At 44.3% G+C, this 21651-nt stretch overlaps 1 protein-coding gene across 4 annotated transcripts in view; it reads left to right on the top strand.

Annotated features, from left to right (window-relative positions):
* The window catches only part of CLSTN1 (calsyntenin 1), a 73537-nt gene that overhangs the window by 46753 nt on the left and 5133 nt on the right, over positions 1-21651 (top strand). For 2 of the 4 annotated variants that reach the window (XM_075839293.1, XM_075839292.1), the window contains 12 exons: positions 501-696; positions 2171-2379; positions 4143-4292; positions 4465-4650; positions 4900-5148; positions 8564-8685; positions 10815-10977; positions 13072-13122; positions 14556-14713; positions 17240-17388; positions 18116-18345; positions 21446-21616. In XM_075839293.1, coding sequence (XP_075695408.1) covers positions 501-696; positions 2171-2379; positions 4143-4292; positions 4465-4650; positions 4900-5148; positions 8564-8685; positions 10815-10977; positions 13072-13122; positions 14556-14713; positions 17240-17388; positions 18116-18345; positions 21446-21616 — 2034 coding nt within the window. The remainder of the gene's footprint in view (positions 1-500; positions 697-2170; positions 2380-4142; positions 4293-4464; positions 4651-4899; positions 5149-8563; positions 8686-10814; positions 10978-13071; positions 13123-14555; positions 14714-17239; positions 17389-18115; positions 18346-21445; positions 21617-21651) is intronic. The other 2 variants (XM_075839295.1, XM_075839294.1) reach the window with 1 other exon arrangement.

The following is a 21651-nucleotide window of genomic DNA, read 5'->3' as shown; positions in this document are numbered from 1 at the left end:
TAAGCCCACCAGCCGCCTCGGCTGCATGCCGGTTTTTTATTTTGTCTTCTTTTTCTTTCTTTGTTAGTGTAAATCTCAAGTACTCCTGTGAAATGCCTGTCTACATGTGTATTGAAATATATATTTTTCTCTTTGTATTCCTGCATGAATGGATGCAAGATACTGAACTTGCTTGAAAGGCAGGCACCCGGACTTCACCCCATCTAATAAAGCACAGTGCTTCTGCCTTATCCACAGACCCTCACAACCCCTGGCTGCCAAATAGTCATATTTTATTTATTCTTTTGGTTATGTCTCTCTATATCCTGTGTTTGATATTTTTACCCCACTGTGTGCACGCTATTAACCCTTTTTCTGCTCAATTGCCCGTTTTTTTTTTAAAGCAAACGGGCAGTGAAAGGGTTAAGTATAGGTGAGTTTCGTTTTTGTAATTATGTTGTTTTTTTTTGTTTTTTTTTGCTCTTTTTGTTTCTCTTTTTGTCCGCTTGTGACGTTTCTAGGGGAGATCTGCGGCTTTAAAATTCACGACCAGGATGTGCCGTTTGAGGCCATGGTGGTGGACAAATCCACTGGCGAGGGTGTGATTCGCTCCACGGAGAAGCTGGACTGTGAATTGCAGAAAGACTACACCTTTACCATTCAAGCCTATGATTGCGGCAAAGGACCGGACGGCTCAAACGCCAAAAAATCCCACAAGTAAGAGCGCCACGTTCACATCCAATGTCTCGCCTACGAGATTCCCGCCAATCGCTGCATCCACGGATGTCTTCTGGCAGGCCGTTCATGTATCCTGACTGTATGCTCCGGTCCAAGGCCGTGGTTGACATGATCCACCCGGGAATCCGTGTAGAGAATGACTCCGTGTCATGATAACGGCTACCCGGCAATTGAAGGTACAGACGACCTGCCAGAAGACCCTGTAGATCAGTGGAGACCACGTAGGTGAATTTTTTTATATATTTTTTTGGTGCAATCCACCTCCTTGGTCAAAGGCTTAATTTGGAACTTTTACAGCAAATATGTGAAGAAAATAATTACAGTATATGTCAGGATAAATCCAAACGACCATCTAGCGATAGATGTGTGTATAAAGCATGGACAACTGCTAACTTATATCTTCTGGCTGCCGGACCACGAGTGAGTCCTAAGCGTTAAATAGCGCCCCATCACTGCAGCAGTGCCCCATGGTGCAGATTTAGGACATTTGCCGGGAGATCTGCAACAACAGCACACCTATACAAATATATTTGTATCCGCCGGTCTGCGTTTTGAAAGGGTCATCACTACCCCATCTCTTACCGTAAAATAAATTGCCCATGCATATTTCCTGCAGGTCCCGAAGCCGATATTCAGCAGCTGCTATAAAACCTGTCGTGTGTCATTAATGTTTGAAAGGTCGTTTTCTGACGCATGTAAAGTAATTTATGTACATAATTTACGACACGTTTCTGCTAGAATTTTGTATACTCTTTGAAGCCGGCACCGGCATCACGTGGCCGTCTGTACTCTGCCTTACGAACCGCTGCTGACAGGTCTGATCATTGATTAAAGGGGATCTCAAGGTAACAACAAAGTGCCCAGAATACATTGCGTTCAGATCACTGAAGCGCTTATTATCGGAAAGATTTTATGGCAGAGCTTGGCTTTTACTGTGCAGTCTGGTCGTGAAGCGAGATTTGGGCCATGATGAGCGCTGGACATGGTCTTTCCCATGTCTCGTTGTGGCCTGGTATTGAGTGCTCAGGCAGAGGGAGAAATCTGAAACAAGGCCCCCAAATTAGGATATGCCATCATTGGTGCTGGTGTCCTCTCATGTAGCAGAGGGAGGTGTTTGGACCCTTCAGGCACCAGGGCCCGGGTGCAACCGCATCTCTGCAAGTCTCCTTTTGACCTGCGTTAGTCTAATATCCCACGGTTTATTGGTTGCGTTCCTTTTTCAAGAAGATTGCACTGTAAATGGCAGAACCGAAACGCGTATGTACATGTGTGCTGGTGTGTAATGTATTTTCAGAAGCGCGTTCTAGAATCTTAGCAGTGAGATTTCGTGTGAAAGAGAACCAGTCCCAGTGTGGGACCTTCTCCCCTGAGGCTCTTTTCCAGTTATTAGGCGTCCTGCATTAAGTTCCAGTGCAGCTGATCTCATCTCAATTATGTTATTAACTCGCTGCAGGGCAACCGTGCACATCCAAGTGAATGACGTGAACGAATACGCTCCGGTGTTTAAGGAGAAGTCTTACAAAGCAACAGTCATCGAGGGAAAGAAGTATGACAATATCCTGAAGGTGGAAGCTGTGGATGCCGACTGCTCCCCCCAATTCAGCCAGATCTGCAGCTATGAAATTGTAACACCTGATGTTCCCTTCACTGTTGACAAAGATGGTAAGTCTACAATCGCCAGCTTTGTTTTAAAATATTTAGTTCTAACAAGACTTCCTTGACCCTTCTCTGCCTTCGCTTCAGCTACAACTCTGCTTTGAGCTGTGGACAGACTGGTTGCTAGGGGACTAGTTGCCTGACAACGGAGACTGTGGCTGGTAGGCAGTGCAGCATGTTTTTTAGGTGCTCTTATAGCACTGACTATAGGGTGCGATCGCACTTACTAAACAACCTCCCAAAGTCTAGAAAATAGGGTATCACAATCCTTTATTGGGGTTCTACAGGATTACAAAAACAGCACCTTGCCTGTCCACAAGTTGTTTGTGTTATTGCAGCTCAACCTCATGCACTTCAACGGACTTGAGCTGCAATACCAGACACAACCCATAGACAGGTGTGGCGCTGTTTTAGGAAGAAAGCAGACATGTTTTTCTAATCCTGGACAAGCCCTTTAATAAGCTTATGTGGTTCCCCCTCTGGCCATGTGCTGAGCCAAATGGAGTCACACGACACTCCCATAAAAGTACACTTTTTCTGCGGAGTCGGGTGATTATCATCTAGTCCTTCGCGTGACGCTTCAGGGGGCCATTTGATAGGTGTATATACTAGTTGAACTTAAATGCGTTCATTTTTGTTTAAATAAAGTGCTGCTCTTCTAGTAGTAGGTTCCCTTTAAACTGCATTTTATTTGGAGTATATAAAAGAAAACTTTTTTCTTTTTTTGTGGCGTTTGAAGCCTATAACTCCTTGCAAGAATAATAAATACATAGGAATATTAATGTGTTGGATCTGGACAAAAACATGAAATTCCTAATTTTCCAGGAACCCATGGATCTGTGCAGGTTAAGAATCACTGCTTTAATCTCTATTAAAAAGTGACCTCCCTTCCATCAAACTTTCGATATGTCAGAGAGCTATGAAAAGTTTGGATCGGTGGGGTCCGGGTGCTGAGACCCCCACCGTCGCTGAAATGAAGGTGCAGAAGTGGCGCTCCCTGTCAGGCTGGAGATGGCTACAGGATTTTAATTTTGTTTCTTTTATACAAATTTAACCCTTTGCGAGAAGTATAGTTCACAAGGGACAGTAGCTGGCTTCTTCTATTTTGGTCTTAGTTAAAACCAACGTAACTGCAAGAAAATATCGGGAATTTTTAATAAAGTGATGTAGCCGTAGGAGAGACGTAGACCCGTATCAGGATTCAAATACCTGGAAATACTTGTTTATATTTGTTCCCTTGTGATGGAACAAATCTGACCGCCTGATGTATAAAACCTGGCATCTGCTCATCGTTTATTTGCTTGTAGCAGCGAGTGCTATTCTAGAGGCATTCATAGCTTAGGCCTTGTTCACATCTGCGTTGGAGGCTCCGTCGCAGATCTAGCTGTGATGCAGCGGGCTGCGCTCTTGTTTCTGGTAAAACCACGGACATCTCAACGGAAAGCTGACAAACCCCATTAAAGTCCATGAGTTCCGTCGGTCGCCGGTGGTGTCCGCCGTGCATCAGAACCGTTGCGTCCGGTTTCCCCTTGTTCTGCTACTTTGATGGAGCAAAACAACGGAAAGACCAGACGCAGATGTGAACACGGCCTCACTGGGCATATAAATGAAAAGCATCAGGTTCTGTAGTGGGGCCCATTGCTCACTCATATGTTTCTCCTTCTATTGTATTTCATGGAGTAACTAAATAAGCTTATTTTTGACATGCCATCTTTTCCCGTGTAGCGTGACATGATTACGATAATACAACATCTTCTGTTCTGTCTCAGGTTATATCAAGAACACCGAGAAGCTGAATTATGGAAAAGAACGTCAGTACAAGCTCACAGTGACGGCCTATGACTGCGGGAAGAAAAGGGCCACTGAGGACATTTTGGTTAAGATCCAAATTAAACCAACATGTAAAGCCAGTTGGCAAGGTAGGTCATGTCCTGACTGGCACCTGTGGGTCTTTGCTTTGAGCAGTTTGGCACGGCGTTGTGTAAGTGAGATACCAAAATGAATGGAAGGAGAAACCGGGACGTTGCTGCATTGGGCAAGCTACCATAAGAGAGGACATGATTCTCCGTGCCATTTGCATTTCTCCTACAGGTTGGAGTAAGAGGATCGAGTATGAGCCTGGCACTGGATCGTTGGCACTGTTCCCTGGAATGCATCTGGAGACGTGTGATGAGCCCATCACTTCCATTCAAGCCACAGTACAACTAGAAACCAGTCACATTGGCAAAGGCTGCGACCGAGATACCTATTCTGAGAAGTCTATTCACAGGCTATGCGGTAAGAGCAAGAAGCTACTGTATTCAGATTTTTTTGGAGCAGCTGAAGTCTAAACCTTCACCTACATTAAGGGTTTCTTCAATCGGGACCGCAGAGTTGCAGTATTGATAGATTCCTAGTAATGGGTAACTTGCATGCTAACGTTTCGAACCCCTTTAAAATTATTGTAGAATGCAACATGATGGAGACAGGACCCATGTGAAATGAAGTAATGACCTCTCATTTACTCATTTTGTAATTTCTGTGCAGGCGCCTCATCCAGCACTGCTGAGCTGCTGCCTCCTCCCAGTACCGCAGCCAACTGGACCGTGGGGCTGTCCACGGATAACGGCCATGACAGTGATCAGGTGTTTGAGTTTAACGGTACACAGGCTGTCAAGGTTCCCGATGGGATTGTAACTACCGATCTGAAAGAGCCATTTGTCATATCTGTGTGGATGAGGCATGGACCAGGAGGACGAGACAAGGAGACTATCCTGTGCAATTCTGACAAGACAGGTACTGCATCACCCCTGATAAATATCCACTTGTGACTCTATGTGTAGAAACTAGAAGTATTTCATTATCCAATTCTGGAACTCCTAGCTCCGCAACAGCTGAAGAGCCGGAGCTCCACTTATCACCTTAAGCCTACGAGGTGGAGACTGCGTTGTTTTATCACCCCGTTTCCTTATTATAACTTCTTTTATGTATCAGCGCATCTGTAAATCCGTCCAGGCTTCAGCGTATTGACGTGCCATATACAATGAATTGATTTCTGTTTCCATGACGAGTTACTAGCATCAGAGGCCTGGATACTGCAATGCAGCAACTATCTGGGTGACATTATATCTGCCAGCAGTCCTTACTCTTACATCTGTATAATGACCCTCGCTTACATCAAATGTACCTGGACGTGTGTAATCATATGTATATTTATTTCTCTATTAGATACTGACTATGACGTTCTCCATGTCAGGAGCCATCAGAGCCTTAGTACAATTTGCTGTATTATTGGTTTGTCTGTGTGCACTGTGAGGCATGCGTGGCGTGAAGCTGTGCATTGTGGGTGGATATAAAGCTGCTTGTATTAATTATTATCTGGTGATTCACCGCAGTTATTAAGCATCTCCCAACAAGAGCATATACAGGGCAGAGATCTGAAGTAGTTTTTTCTACTTTTTGTTTCCACCTGGGCTGCTGCAGTGCACAGAGGAGGCATTGATCAGCTGGCACATTAATGGAGGAGCACAGAGACCTGCTGTCTACGGGAAGTGAGATGTAACCTGATGGTATCACTACCCTCCATTAATAGACTTTTTTTCTTTTTTTAAATAAAAATAAAGAAACCAAGCCATGTTTGAGTCTCTGTGGGATATCGGCTGCATGAGCCCTAAGAAAGTAGTTTTTGTTTTGCCAAATCCTTAGAATAAGCCCTCTATCCCATCCCCCAGTAAGTTCATATCTTAACATGCTGCTGTGCAATTAAATGAAAGTTTGCAACTGCTTAATATATCCACCACTGCGTAATACATTATCCTTTACTGATCTAAAATTAAGAGCTGTATTATATTCCAGAGCTGCACTCACTATTCTGCTGGTGGAGTCACTGTGTACATACATTACATTACTTATCCTGTACTGATCCTGAGTTATATCCTGTATTATACTCCAGAGCTGCACTCACTATTCTGCTGCTGGAGTCACTGTGTACATACATTACATTACTTATCCTGTACTGATCCTGAGTTACACCCTTTATTATACTCCAGAGCTGCACTCACTATTGTGCTGGTGGAGTCACTGTGTACATACATTACATTACTTATCCTGTACTGATCCTGAGTTACATCCTGTATTATACTCCAGAGCTGCACTCACTATTCTGTTGGTGGAGTCACTGTGTACATACATTACATTACTTATCCTGTACTGATCCTGAGTTACATCCTGTATTATACTCCAGAGCTGCACTCACTATTCTGCTGCTGGAGTCACTGTGTACATACATTACATTACTTATCCTGTACTGATCCTGAGTTACACCCTTTATTATACTCCAGAGCTGCACTCACTATTGTGCTGGTGGAGTCACTGTGTACATACATTACATTACTTATCCTGTACTGATCCTGAGTTACATCCTGTATTATACTCCAGAGCTGCACTCACTATTCTGCTGGTGGAGTCACTGTGTACATACATTACTTATCCTGTACTGATCCTGAGTTACATCCTGTATTATACTCCAGAGCTGCGCTCACTATTCTTCTTGTGGAGTCACTGTGTACATACATTACTTATCCTGTACTGATCCTGAGTTACATCCTGTATAATGCTCCAGAGCTGCACTCACTATTCTGCTGGTGGAGTCACGGTGTACATACATTACTTATCCTGTACTGATCCTGAGTTACATCCTGTATAATACTCCAGAGCTGCACTCACTATTCTGCTGGTGGACTCACTGTGTACATACATTACATTACTTATCCTGTACAGATCCTGAGTTATATCCTGTATTATACTCCAGAGCTGCACTCACTATTCTGCTGGTGGAGTCACTGTGTACATACATTACATTACTTATCCTGTACAGATCCTGAGTTACATCCTGTATTATACTCCAGAGCTGCACTCACTATTCTGCTGGGGGAGTCACTGTGTACATACATTACATTACTTATCCTGTACTGATCCTGAGTTACAGCCTGTATTATACTCCAGAGCTGCACTCACCATTCTGCTGGTGGAGTCACTGTGTACATACATTACTTATCCTGTACTTATCCTGAGTTACATCCTGTATTATACTCCAGAGCTGCACTCACTATTCTGCTGGTGGAGTCACTGTGTACATACATTACATTACTTATCCTGTACAGATCCTGAGTTACATCCTGTATTATACTCCAGAGCTGCACTCACTATTCTGCTGGGGGAGTCACTGTGTACATACATTACATTACTTATCCTGTACTGATCCTGAGTTACAGCCTGTATTATACTCCAGAGCTGCACTCACCATTCTGCTGGTGGAGTCACTGTGTACATACATTACTTATCCTGTACTTATCCTGAGTTACATCCTGTATTATACTCCAGAGCTGCACTCACTATTCTGCTGGTGGAGTCACTGTGTACATACATTACATTATTATCCTGTACTAATCCTGAGTTACATCCTGTATTATACCCCAGAGCTGCACTCACTATTCTGCTGGTGGAGTCACTGTGTATATTGTGTATATACATTACATTACTTATCCTGTACTGATCCTGAGTTACATCCTGTATTATACTCCAGAGCTGCACTCACTATTCTGCTGGTGGAGTCACTGTGTACATACATTACATTACTTATCCTGTAATGATCCTGAGTTACCGCCTGTATTATACTCCAGAGCTGTATTCATTGTATTATCTTTTGAAAATTCAACAAGCAGACAGATCCTAACCACTTAGCCAAGCTCCTATAATAAGGGGGGGGGGGGGCGATGTTTTTTCCTACATCAGATGACTATACAGTGCCTGGTATAAAGATTACACTTCCCAGAAGGCAAGTTACCAAAGCAAACTCTATACAGACATGTGGTCTGTAAAGTATGCTGATAGATTTCGGCTCTGAGGCTGTTGAATTGTGAATGCAGCTCAGGAGAATAATACAGGCAGATTAGTACAGGTAATGCAATGTATGTTTATAGGCGAGTAGGCCGACAGTTATTTCATGTGTGTGGCCAGCTATAGACTTCAGAGTTGGTTTTCATCACGATTAACCCAGTGTAGGGGACCAGTTACCAGATATTTGTGGTCTGTGATTGGGTAAAATTTGCAATATTGTTTGGTGTAGTTGCATTTGTTTTCTCTGATACGACATCCACGGTTTTCACAGATCCATTGCTTTTTGTCCTATTGACTTTTATTTCTTCTCCAGATATGAATCGACACCACTACTCTCTCTACGTGCACAACTGCAAACTGGGATTCCTGTTCCGACAAGAACCCACAGAAGACAAATCCTATAAACCCGCAGAGTTCCACTGGAAGTTGAATCAGGTAAGAGGCTTTTGTTACGTCTTCTGCTCCGCCCTGCATGTGGGTGTTATGTGGAATCCTCCACGTGTACATGTATAAAGCTGGCAACTCGCTGCTCACGGGCACTGGCTTACTATGAAAGAATATAACCTTATTTTAGGGATTTCTTTATATACAACTCCAAGTTCTTTACTATCTGGTGAGACACTTTGTTTCTACAATTAAAGACAGAAGGAATAGGAAAAAATCTCCCCCCCCCCCCCCCCACCTGTCTTATTGCAGAAAGTGGATTGTGTATTGACATCGTGTATCTTCTGCTCGGTAGTAGCTGCTTCTGGAACATGTTGCGGTGGGCGGTGTGGGCGACTTGTTACCGTGCCGCAAACATGATTTCAAGTAAACACTTCTAGACGAGTCTTCATGTCACATCGCAGAGCGCAGCTCCGGGTGGAATTAGCAGGAATTTCATGTCAGTTCAAGCGGCGCTTTGTCAATATTTAGCCACCGGGTCCCTGCAGAGCTGCTCAATCCCAGTATGACACGGTGTAAATCTCCTAAGCAATTACCCCTTTTTAACACTCGTGGAGATATTTGTAGGTAATTGCATTCACAGCCTGTGAACTCTTGCACTGAGAAACTCAATGAGGCATTCACATAGCTCACGTTATCCTAAAATCGAGGGGTTCATTCTTAATTAGTGGGTGGAGACATGATTTACATGTACCCACACATCATGGGCAGAGCTGCAGGGGGTGCAAAGGTCGCAGATGCATCCCAATGCAAAATCTGACATTTGGGTCAAGACAGAAGGTGTTGGGGGGGGGGGGGGATTTGGGGGAATCCGGCATGTGGGATTTTTAACATTCCCGATCCTTTTGTTCTGCCAGGGGAGATACCCTGCTGTCAAGGGCGTCTAGTAGTGGCCTGTCTCCATCTCCTTATAAACATGACATGAAGTAAACAAATAAACATGTAGGCTCAGCTCAGGCTCAGCTGACAGCTTCCTATGGCCGGCTTTGCAACATGATCATGACTTGGACAAATCTGTTCCTGCCTTTTGGACCCGATCAACGCAGAGTTATAGATTGCAGACTGCTGCCATGCTGCAGACTATTCGGACTGGAAATTAGTGGTGGTCCAAAGAGATCTTGAACTATCAGACATGTCAGTCAATGTGTCTGGATTTCCCCTTTAAGATGAGGCTTTCTTCACTGTTCCTACGAATTTTCCATCTCCTGTTTATGTATACTTTTTCATTTGTAAGACCCCAGTTCCCACTAAGTAAATAAAATGGTAATAAGTTGTATCTAACCAGCCCGTGGTGATATTCACATTACTGAAGCTCTGAGATGCTCATGGTTACACTATCCGCCCCTAGGGAGCGGCCGGCAGAAGCCAATGTGACCTTGTCTTGTCTCGCTCTATAGTAGGATCAGCTTGTACTGTCCCAGACTTCACGTCTTCAGTGTAACCAGATAACTGACCACTCTGCCCTCCGGATGACTGCAGCGCCTCTCCCGATGGAGCGGATTCCAGCACCAGGCTTTCCGGACACTGAAGGACATTTTAATACCAGTCTGTCTTCAATGTCTTGGAGATTGACATGGTTCTGTAAGGCTGGGTTCACACGAGCGTGTTACGTCCGTAATGGACGGAACGTATTTCGGCCACAAGTCCCGGACCGAACACAGTGCAGGGAGCCGGGCTCCTAGCATCATAGTTATGTACGATGCTAGGAGTCCCTGCCTCTCCGTGGAACTTCTGTCCCGTACTGAAAACATGATTACAGTACGGGACAGTTGTCCCGCAGCGAGGCAGGGACTCCTAGCGTCGTACATAACTATGATGCTAGGAGCCCGGCTCCCTGCAGTGTGTTCGGTCCGGGACTTGCGGCCGAAATACGTTCCGTCCATTACGGACATAAAATGCTCGTGTGAACCCAGCCTAAGAATAATGAAAACCACCTATACCTTATATACAGAAATTCCTTGTTTGCTTTCTGCCTTTTTACCAGCCGGCAAAATTAACCGCTGAAATGTCAGTGCTTCTTCAATCGTTTTGTCCACACACACTTTTTTTATTTTGCACCCATAGAACACTTGGAAAAGGTTCAAGAAATAAATGAAGGTCTCGTGTTTTTGTATCCACAGGCCTGTGATAAAGAATGGCATCACTATGTCCTGACTGTCGACTTTCCCACCGTCACTCTCTATGTTGATGGCGTTTCATATGAGCCTTTTATTGTGACCGAGGATTACCCACTACATCCGACAAAGCTGGACACTCAGCTGGTGGTTGGAGCTTGCTGGCAAGGTAATAGTCCAATCGTGTGTCTGAGTTTTTGAGCCTAAGGACCTCTTCACATCAGCGTTGCTTTTCCGTTCATGGGTTCCGTTGTAGATTTCCGCTAGAGGAACCCACGAACGGAAAGCCAAATGGAAACTAAAGCTTCCGTTTGCATCAGCATTGAGTTAAATGGTAATGCTTCCGTTTGCCTTGGTTTCCGCTTGTTCCCCTTCTGTAAAGTTTCCGGGTTTTTTTTCCGCGCGAACAATAGCGTACTCGACTGCACAATTGTTTCAACGAAAAAAACCAAAAACCTTACGGAACGGAAACAAACTGAAACCGAGGCAAACTGAAGCTTTAGTTTCCGTTTTTGGCTTTCCGTTCATGAGTTCTTCCGACGGAAAGCTGCAACGGAACCCATAAACGGAAAAGCAACGCTGATGTGAACAGGCCCCTTAGATCTTTAGGTGGACTGTAGAACATGAAAGAAGCAATTTTCTGTGACTAAAGGTTCGGATACGCATTAAATAACTGTCGGCCAACACAGTTATTTCTCCTGACCCCTCCTCCCCCCTCCATGCACGCTCCGCTGAGCATACACGTATATTTTAATGGGGAGAGGGCAATAAGCCGCTGCCAGACACCACGCCAACATGCCCGAACTTTTGTTCCACAGGAGATAAGCAGCTGTCACAGGTGTCTGGCAGCGGCTGATGTTCCTCTCCGCATTGAAATAAACATCTGCAACTGGGGGATAGTTGGGTGGTCCCCATACAAATCAGATTGCCGGCAGATACTGCTGAAATCTGATGGTCTGGCCGAGGTTTTTTCTAATATGGATGGCCGCCTATACTAATAAGACTGGACATACGTGATGTCACTAAGACCTTGTTAGATTTTAAAGCATATCAATGGTTTTATCGTTAATTGATTTATTGTCCTGAGCAAGAAATGTGACCAATTTACTTATGTCAAAATTTGATTTGAGATTCCAGGCAGCGGCGCGGTGTGGCCAGGGTGTATTTGGCCTTGCACACATTTGTCCCTATATCTGCCTCAGTGACGCGCCTCATACTTGGATCTCCATGTAGGCGACACTTGCTGCAGTTATTTCACATTCAGTATTCAGTACTATTATTCTTGAACTACTCATGATACATTGTATTACTTCACTTTGTAGATTTTATATTTCGTGTGAACTGGCGGATATATTGGAAAAATCTTCCTTGTGAGATTCCAGAAACCTCTTCAGACTTTACTATCGATCAAACAGTTTGCATTCTGCCTATACCTAGCATCTTCATTGACACAGGGCACTGTTACTACTATCTACCAGTCCATGCAGCTGCCTCCACATAAAGACGTATACCTCCAATGGATGCCACTATATAGGCATGCAGAGGCATCCGCCGCTCATAGGCGTAAGAAAAAAAACGAAAAACTTTCACCGCACACTATACGTTTTTTTTTTGGTTTTTTTTGCGGGATGCCTCTATATAGAATAGTGCAGCAGACTGCGCTATTACATAGCTGATAAAAAGGTATACCAGCCCGACAGAGACCAAAAGGTATACGTCAGGAGTATTACCCAACGTATTCCTCCGACATATAGACCTACAGTGGCATATGTCAAGCACTGGCCACAATGTTAACAAACCTTTCTACCGCGTGGTATAAGTTTTTTTGCAGACTTTTAAATATAAAGTCTATTAGAAAGTTTGGCAGAGTTTTCATGATACAATTAATCAGATTTATCTGAATGAAACCATCACCCTCATCAGATCACTGTTAGAAAGAAGTCATCCGTTTATTTCGGACGTGTAGATGACGATTCATGGCGTCATTACTATGAGCATGCAGATCAGGCCACGTGGTGTCTGTTGAGGCTTCTGCCTGTGTATATCGCTGGGATATGTTGCAGAGTCCGTCCAATCATAATCTACCACTGGCGCAGCTTCCTGTGACCATCTGGACCAGAATCGGGCACCGGCCGGCGCTTCCTCAGACTCGTGTCCTCTCTTATAGCCATGAACTTGTTGTCATAACCTGTTTTGTCAATGTTACAAATGTCCCTAACCCTGCCGTCACTTCCCCTGTTTGTCCCCTCTTACTTTTCTGCAGAATATTCAGGAAGTGGAAATGTCACTGATCCAATGACAGAGAGTGATGCAGGTGGCCGCAGTTCATCCCCATCCTCCACCACCGCACAGACATTTCATGTCATTCACACCCCGCATGAAAAGCAAAACTCTTCTGTTTCCCTCTTTATTTTCTCGGAGCTTCTGTCCCTCTTCTGTTTTCAGTTACTCCATTGAGGCCTATTTTTCCCTCCTTACATCACATAACTCGGGGGCAATGCTAACATCGTCCTTTCAATGCCTCAAAATATCACCACGTAACACTGGAGGGAATTCCTGGAGTGAGAGATGACAGACGCTCACTATATAGCAGCAGGACATGGAGACATGAGCGTAGATCAACACTGGGACAGATGTGTCCTGTTCTGACAATGCAGGGGATCAGTGAAGAGCATAGAACAAAGGCACGGCAACCAATGGCCATCTAGCTATGAGGCTGCCTGGGACTTGTGGTTCTACAGTAGCTTCTGACATGTCCAGCAGCTTGTAACTTAGCCTGCAGTTTTAGACTTTTGCCAAATTCATCTTTGGGATTTGATACAGATTTTCGGTCCAGTTTTGCATTCGCCTACAGGTGACGGTGCGGATTCTTAATTCTGCAGCCAAACTTTCTGATGGGGAAGAAGAAATCCGCTAGCAATTTCTAATGTTGCAAATTTTCTGTGGATCTAAAGCATAATCTGCAAGTCCTGATAGTTTAAAAAAATACCCCAAAACACTATACTTATCTCCCTTGGTGTTCCCATGGCAATGCGTCTCTGTACAGCCGTCGTCCTGCGATCACATGTCGACATGGAACCGCTGTAGCGGTCACGTGTAATGGCATGCAATCGCGCAAGGGGAGCGTTGCCAGGGGAAGGAAAAATTATATATAATACACACACATATACCAGGGAAGCGTTGCCATGGGAACGCTTCGCTCGCCAGGGAGGTCTGCACCAAAATACATGATTTGCCGCTGGGGCTTTCTGTGGATAAACGTAGCCGAACGCTTCAGCCTTTTCTGGTACAAGCATTGCGGAGACTCTGAAGCTGATGGTTATACTGACTGCCCTTGAGGAGCAGCAGTGAGAAGCCATTGTGACCTTGTCTTGCTATCTGGTAGATTCAGCCTGTAATGTCCTAGACTTCACAGTGTAACTGAATAACAGGCCGTTCTGCCCTCCTGACACCGGTCTTCTCTACCACCATATGGAGATTTAGTCAGGAGAGTAGTTGTTGACCTCGTTAGTTTAGGTACCACAGCTTGTCCAAGTACCATGCTTTTTTTTTTGTCTCCGTGTCCACCCGCCACCTCCAGAGCTCATCTGCATGTCCTTCCCTCGTCGTGGTTCCTGCCGGGTTTTCACCATGACTGGATATTACTAACCTGCATGCATCGCTGTAACATCTTTTGAAGCAGAACGACATACCCTGTGTGAGCGTAGTGGAGATTCTGACTGCTTTCTGCTTCTTTCCTATGTCAAGGTGGGGAGCAGCACATGACGCAGTTCTTCCGTGGAAACCTCGCAGGGTTAATGATTCGTTCTGGAAAGCTGGAAAGCAAGAAGGTGATTGATTGCCTTTATACTTGCAAAGAGGGCCTGGAATTCTCACCCGCCGAGGGAGTAGGTAAAGGCATTAAGGTGAGTGTCATGTCTATCAAGTTTAACCACACACTGGGGAGACCAGTGCAAACCACAAGTAATAAGAATCTTTACATATTCTGCAGCGATTTACAATATAACACTGGCATTGGTTATAGTGAATGTCTATATTTTTACACCTTGTTCTCAAGTCCAACATTCTGTACTGATTAATTTCTTAATATATCTTTGTAGTGGTCAGAGCTTCTTTTTTTTTTTTTTTTCTATCTAAAGCTCCAAATCTCCTTCATAGACATTGTTAAACGATAACATTCTGACCACTGGGGGAGGCTGTATTTTACTCCAGAGCTGCACTCACTATTCTGCTGGTGGAGTCACTGTGTACATACATTACATTACTTATCCTGTACTGATCCTGAGTTACATCCTGTGTTATACTCCAGAGCTGTCCTCACTATTCTGCTGGTGGAGTCACTGTGTACATACATTACATTACTTATCCTGTACTGATCCTGAGTTACATCCTGTATTATACTCCAGAGCTGTACTCACTATTCTGCTGGTGGAGTCACTGTGTACATACATTACATTACTTATCCTGTACTGATCCTGAGTTATATCCTGTATTATACTCCAGAGCTGCACTCACTATTCTGCTGGTGGAGTCTCTGTGTACATACATTACATTACTTATCCTGTACTGATCCTGAGTTACATCCTGTATTATACTCCAGAGCTGCACTCACTATTCTGCTGGTGGAGTCACTGTGTACATACATTACATTACTTATCTTGTACTTATTCTGAGTTACATCCTGTATTATACTCCAGAGCTGCACTCAGTGGAGTGACAGTATTCTGTTTGTTGCTTTTTGAAACAAACAGCTTGGCTGAGCTCCTATAACGCAGGGGGCAGTTAGTTTTGACGTTTTAGCAATTGCTCGGAGAGTAATTTTATATTGTGTTTGTAGTTCTTAAATAAAATAAGTCAATTGCATCAGAATAGTAATATGCGGCAAACATGCCATAAGACTTTAAGGAACAACATCTACCATGCAGACAAAATGACACAATGGAGATCAATTGTGCACAAACCACCCAGCAGTACAGAGAAATACAAATATAAATGAATGGAAAAATAAGCAAATGTAACAGAAGTATTTGAACAAGTGTAAGATCATATATGAAACACATACAGTGGTCTATAAGTATGTGTCCAGGGAATACAATCCATCCCACCAATACACTTTATCCATGCCCAGTCAGCGCATGCGCCAAAGAATCAGTCAATCCTTGAACAGAACAGTGAGTGAGATTCGAGGAGCACCAACCACCCCAAATTAAATTACATTTTGCCGGACGACCACGATGTTTATATACAATTTTCTTGAATGGAAGGCTATCGTTTATCAATTTACGCCATTGAGCTATCGTCGGCCTCCTATCCGCCATCCATCGTATATCCACCGCCTTTCTTGCCATAAAGAATGTCTCCCCAAACAAATTCTCTCATGCACCGACCATTGTTCTTCCGACAGCAACCCCAAAAAACACATTTCAGGCTTTAGTGGCACCTGTTTCCCCAATACTTCGGCCACTACGTCTGCCCAAAAATGATAAATCCACCGACATTGCCACATTAAATGTATCAAGTCCGCCCTATCCTCACCACGTCTATGGCAACTAGTGGATGCCATCCTCCCCATGTGTCGCAGTCTTATCGGTGTTAAGTAACATTGTTGTATTCTATATAATTGCACCAATTTATTATTGGCAGCGGGAGAGACTAACCAATGGGATCACTGGTCCTCCCTCCAATCCTCGTCCGACATCAAGGGGATTAATTCCTTCCATCTACTCACAACCACCATGGGTTCTAGTCGCATTTTAGCATCCAATAAATGAGAGTAAATTAGAGATACGTACCCTTTCGCTGTCTGGGTACCTAAAAGTGTCACCAGAGGACAGCTAGAGAAAGTGGTGGAAACTGGGTAACCCCTGAATGATGAAATTGCATACAATGTAATGTATCCCCATGAGGTATATTAAAGGCCTCTCGAATCTCCCTCACCGACATGACAGTGTAAGGGCCTGTTCACATCAGCGTTGGCTTTCCGTTCCCGGGTTCCGTCGGAGGTTTCCGTCGGGTGAACCCCGCAACGGAAAGTGAAAGTGAAACCACAGCTTCCGTTTCAGTCACCATTGATAGCGATGGTGACGGAAACATTGCTAATGGTTTCCGTTCGTCACCATTCCGGCAGGTTTCTGGTTCTCCGACAGAATCAATAGCGCAGTCGCCTCCGCTATTGACTCCAGTGTTATCCAGTAACTCTTCCCAGGTAATTCCAGGATGTGGGAAAAGCTTGGATTATCCCATATTGGGACATCCGCTACTACCCCTGCAAATCCCATTACAGATTTAGTTATGGGTAATTTTACATTGACAGATCATGGTCTTCTCTTTATTTCCACGCGGTTTGTATTTCTATCTGTAACAATTTTTTCATACCAGAGTTTTACAGGGCGACGTCATCACATCATAATGTTCTGCATTTCATTTTACAGGTTAACCTAAGTCCCAGCCAGTCCACTTTGACACTGGAAGGAGATGACATTGATCGCTTTGACCAAGCAATGCAGCATATTTCCTACCTGAATTCCCGCCAGTTCCCCACCCCCGGGATCAGACGTCTTAAGATCACAACCACAGTGAAGTACGTGATACAACAGCCCCTTCGGCCCCCCACATAGAGAACATGAGAGGGTCTTATTACTACCTCTATATGCATGTGAAATTAAATCTTTCATTCCATGTTTACCTTAAAGGGATTGTCCAGTTTAGAAAAACAATTTTCATACAACCTATTAGGGAAATCTGAGTTAATAGAGGGGGGTCCTCATATCTTTTTTTCAGAGTGGAGAGCGATCACATAGAGCGTCTCCGGATGACCTGTCCTGTCCTGTATTACCCAGTCAACACATTAATATGAATAGACACTGTGTAATGCTTCATTTCTCCTGTGGTGGCGCTGCAGGGAAACAAAATACTTACTGCCAGGTTTCCATACAGATTACATCTGATCGCTGGAGGTCCAAATAGGGGGAGACTTGTGAACAGGTTACTGTTGGAGGACCCCTTTAACAAGTGGAGATTGTTCAAAGATGAGCACCCCTTTCAATGTGATTATCTAATACTGTTCTTCATTAGGATATGAGATTGGGGAAATGCATTGGTGCAGTTGGCAGGATAAGCTATAATCTGTTATTGTAGGGACATATTCACGTGAGGATTATTAGTAGATTGCAGCAGAGCCCTGGGAAAGTGTAAGATTCAATCAACATGCTGTTCCAGCAGAAGCCCCTCGTACATTATAGACGTTTGTACAGATGTGTAGTTTGATGTTCACTTGCCCTCACCGTTGCGTCGCTCTTTTGCTGCAGATGCTTTAATGAGGAGACCTGTATCAGCGTCCCAGATGTTGATGGCTATGTCATGGTCCTACAGCCAGAGGAGCCCAAAATCAGCGTCAGCGGCATTGACCACTTTGCCCGTTCCGCATCTGAGTTTGAGAGCACAGAAGGGGTGACCCTGTTCCCCGAGCTGCGTATCATCAGCACCATCACACGCGAGGTGGAGGCGGAGGAGGAAGAAGGAGACGAGGACCCTACAGGTTTGTGACCCAAAGTCCATAATGACATTAATATACAGGTTAATTGTATGACGGCTAATATGGTGCGATCTTATAGTGGTCATTCAAACTAATATCAACCCCACACCCAGCCCAATATATGCCCGTGTGTGATAACTGGGACAATAATTGGGCTGTGTAGGGGGCTGGTAACACGTTCTTTTATAGGATCATAGTTTTGTAAGGCCGAAAAAAAATACATATGTCAATCCAGTAGAGACTATTACTCTGCAATGTTGATCCAGAGGAAGGCAACAGCCAATTTCCCTCATCTTAGACAAGGGACACGCACGCACGCACGCATGCACCTCTTTTGTGGCTCCGTTTTTTTTAATCAAAAGCCAGAATTGGATCCAAAAGGAAGGAAAGGTATATAGAAAATACCAATACATCTCCTTTCTTTTGTGTCCACTCCTGTGCTTGGTTTAAAATAAACTGAGCCCAAAACTGTGCGTGTGGTCCCAGCCTTAGGAGAAAATTCCTTACCAACTCCAATACGACAATCAGAATAAATCCCTGGACCAACGACCCATCTGCAGAAATCTAGTAACCAGAACCATAAGAAAGACATTTAGGCCCCTTTTTATACTCTTTCAGTGAATTCACCGTGGTCTATAGTGTCACTGCTCTTACAGTAAAGAATCCCCTTCTGTTAGTATAGAAATGTTCTGTAGAGTATGCCCCCTTGTTATAGTACTGGGTATAAATACATCATGAGTGATCTCTGTATTGACCTTTTGATATATTTATACATAGTCATTAGGTCTCCCCTCAGCAGTCTTATTTTTTCTAGACTAAATAACCCCAACTTTAATCATCTTTCTGGGTAATGTAGTTCACCCACTCCATGTATTACTTTAGTTGCCCGCCATTGAACCTGCTCGAGCTCTGCCATGTCTTATCCACTGGCGCTCAGTACAGTACACAATATTCCATGCGAGGTCATCTAGTGATGTATAAAGTGGTAGAGCCATGTTCTCGTCATGTAAATATATGCCCCTTTTAATGCACCCCATGATCTTTGCCTTGGCAGCAGCTGCCTGACACTGGTTTCTACAGTTACGTTTACGTTCAACTAAAATCTCTAAGTCCTTTTCTATGTCCGTCTTACCCAGTGTTTTCCCATTTAGCATGAAATGGTTACATGTATTTTCCCATTCCAAGTGCAAAACCTACTTTTATCAGTGTTGGCCAAGTTAACATGGACGATTTTGGGTGGCGGGTTCTGGCCCAAAATCCACCACGGAATTATTCTTGCCGTCAGCAGGAAGATTCCTCCTCCCATTGACTTCAGTGGGAGGTTTGGTCGGAATCCGCCCAAAGATCGGACGGGACTCTTCTTTTTCCTGCAAACTGTCCAAGCCTCCAAAGTTTCCAGATCCATTTGTAATAGAATACGGTCCTCTTTTGTGTCGATTACTTTACACAGTTTAGTACTATCTGCAAAAATTTATATTTTCTGTGCAAACCCTCTACAAGATCATTACTAAATGTATTAAACCGCATACGGCCCAATACGAACTAGTGATGGTGACCCAATGTGAGTATGTGCCGCTAATAACCACGCTCTGTTCTCTATCACTGAGCCAGTTACACATTTTCCCCAGTCCCAGCATTCCCATTTTATGTGCCAACCTTTTATATGGCACAGGATCAAATGCTTTGGAAAAATCTAAATATATGACATCCAGTCTAGAACTTGCCTCTTCCCAAAGGCTGATCAGATGAGTTTGATATAAACCCCTCATAAACCCCTGCTGATATGGAGTGATACCTTAAGGGCCAGTTCACACGTTCAGGATTTGATGCAGATTTGCGTTGCGGAATACGCAGAGCAAATCCACGTCATTTTACTGTACAACGCAAGTAGATGGGTTTTTACAATCCCAAACCACATGCAGCGTATTTTTACATTGCGGATTTATAAATGCGATTTAGAAATTTTTAATCCGCAGCATGTCCATTCCCCAACGGATTCAATGCGTATTAATTGCGGATTTTCGTCATAGAATTAAATTAAATCCGCAATGATCTCCTCACCATAAGAAATAGGCACTTGCGGATTTCATCCGTATCAAAACCTGAACGTCTGAACTGACCCTTATGCTCGTTGATTTGCTCCAGGATTCGCATCGCTTAAAAAAAAAATAATTCAAAATTGTACCCACAATAGAGATTACATTTACAGGCCTATAGATTCCAGGTTTACTTTTTGACCCGTTTATGAATATTGGCAGGACTATAGATGCCGCTGTCAATAGTTAAGGTATTGATTCCGTCACATCGATGACAAACAGACCATTTGCACCGGATCCGTCACCATTGAAATCAATGGTATTGCCAACGGAAACCTATGGTTTCCGTTTTTTCAGTCAGGGTTCCGTTCTGACAGGAAGCTCCGACTGAACGCCAGACCGGATCCCTGACACAGATGTGAACGAAGCCTTAATCTTTTATTATGATGAAATAGAAAATAGATGGTTTGTTACTTTGTATTGGTGAGACATTTGGCCTTGTGTGTCAGATTTCTCTCATGGGCTGGCAGACCATGAACACAGCGCTGAAGCTGCACAGGGACTATATTAAAGGGGTATTCCGGTTACAACGAGCTAACCCCTATCCATAGGGTAAGGGGTAACTTGCTGATCGGTGAGTGTCCAACAGCTTGGACTCCTTCCCTTTACGAAAACGGGGAGCCCGAAGTTCCCGAACCCCAAGAACCTCTCTATGGCAGCGCTGCAAGAAGCTGAGTGCAGTGTTTGGCTATCTCCGGTGCTCCCATAGAGAATGAACCCATGAGCAACCTGCCGCTCGGTTCAAACTTGGGGTTCGGGCAACGTCGGAGACCCGGTTCTCGTAAACAGTGCAGGTCCGTGCTGTCTGACACCCACCGATCAGCAAGTTACCCCACACCATACGGACAGGGGGGTAACTTATAACCGGGATACCCCTTTAAGCCTCCTTTAAAATAGGCTTTCTATAGGGGTTGCCGCCTCTTGCTGACCTGCAGTGAAGGTTTTCATTCCGCACGGAGTCTCATCAGTTGGGCATGACGTGAACTCCTATTTTCTTCCTCTAATAGTCCAAGAGTCCCTGGTGTCCGAGGAAATCATGCACAACCTGGACACGTGTGAGATCAGCGTGGCGGGCGACGACTTGAATCCTGACCAAGAAAGTCTCCAGCTGGACCTGACGCACCTGCAGCAGAAGGGGATGGAGATGAGATCCTCCAACCAAGGCCTCGTCATCACAGGTCAGCGGCCCCTCCTCATACACCGTAATGGATCA

The sequence above is a fragment of the Rhinoderma darwinii genome, chromosome 10 (assembly GCF_050947455.1).
Source record: "Rhinoderma darwinii isolate aRhiDar2 chromosome 10, aRhiDar2.hap1, whole genome shotgun sequence".
NCBI classification, from domain to species: Eukaryota; Metazoa; Chordata; class Amphibia; order Anura; family Rhinodermatidae; genus Rhinoderma; species Rhinoderma darwinii.
The sequence above is the reverse complement of the archived record's forward strand: the minus strand, read 5'-3'. Positions and strand labels throughout refer to the sequence as shown.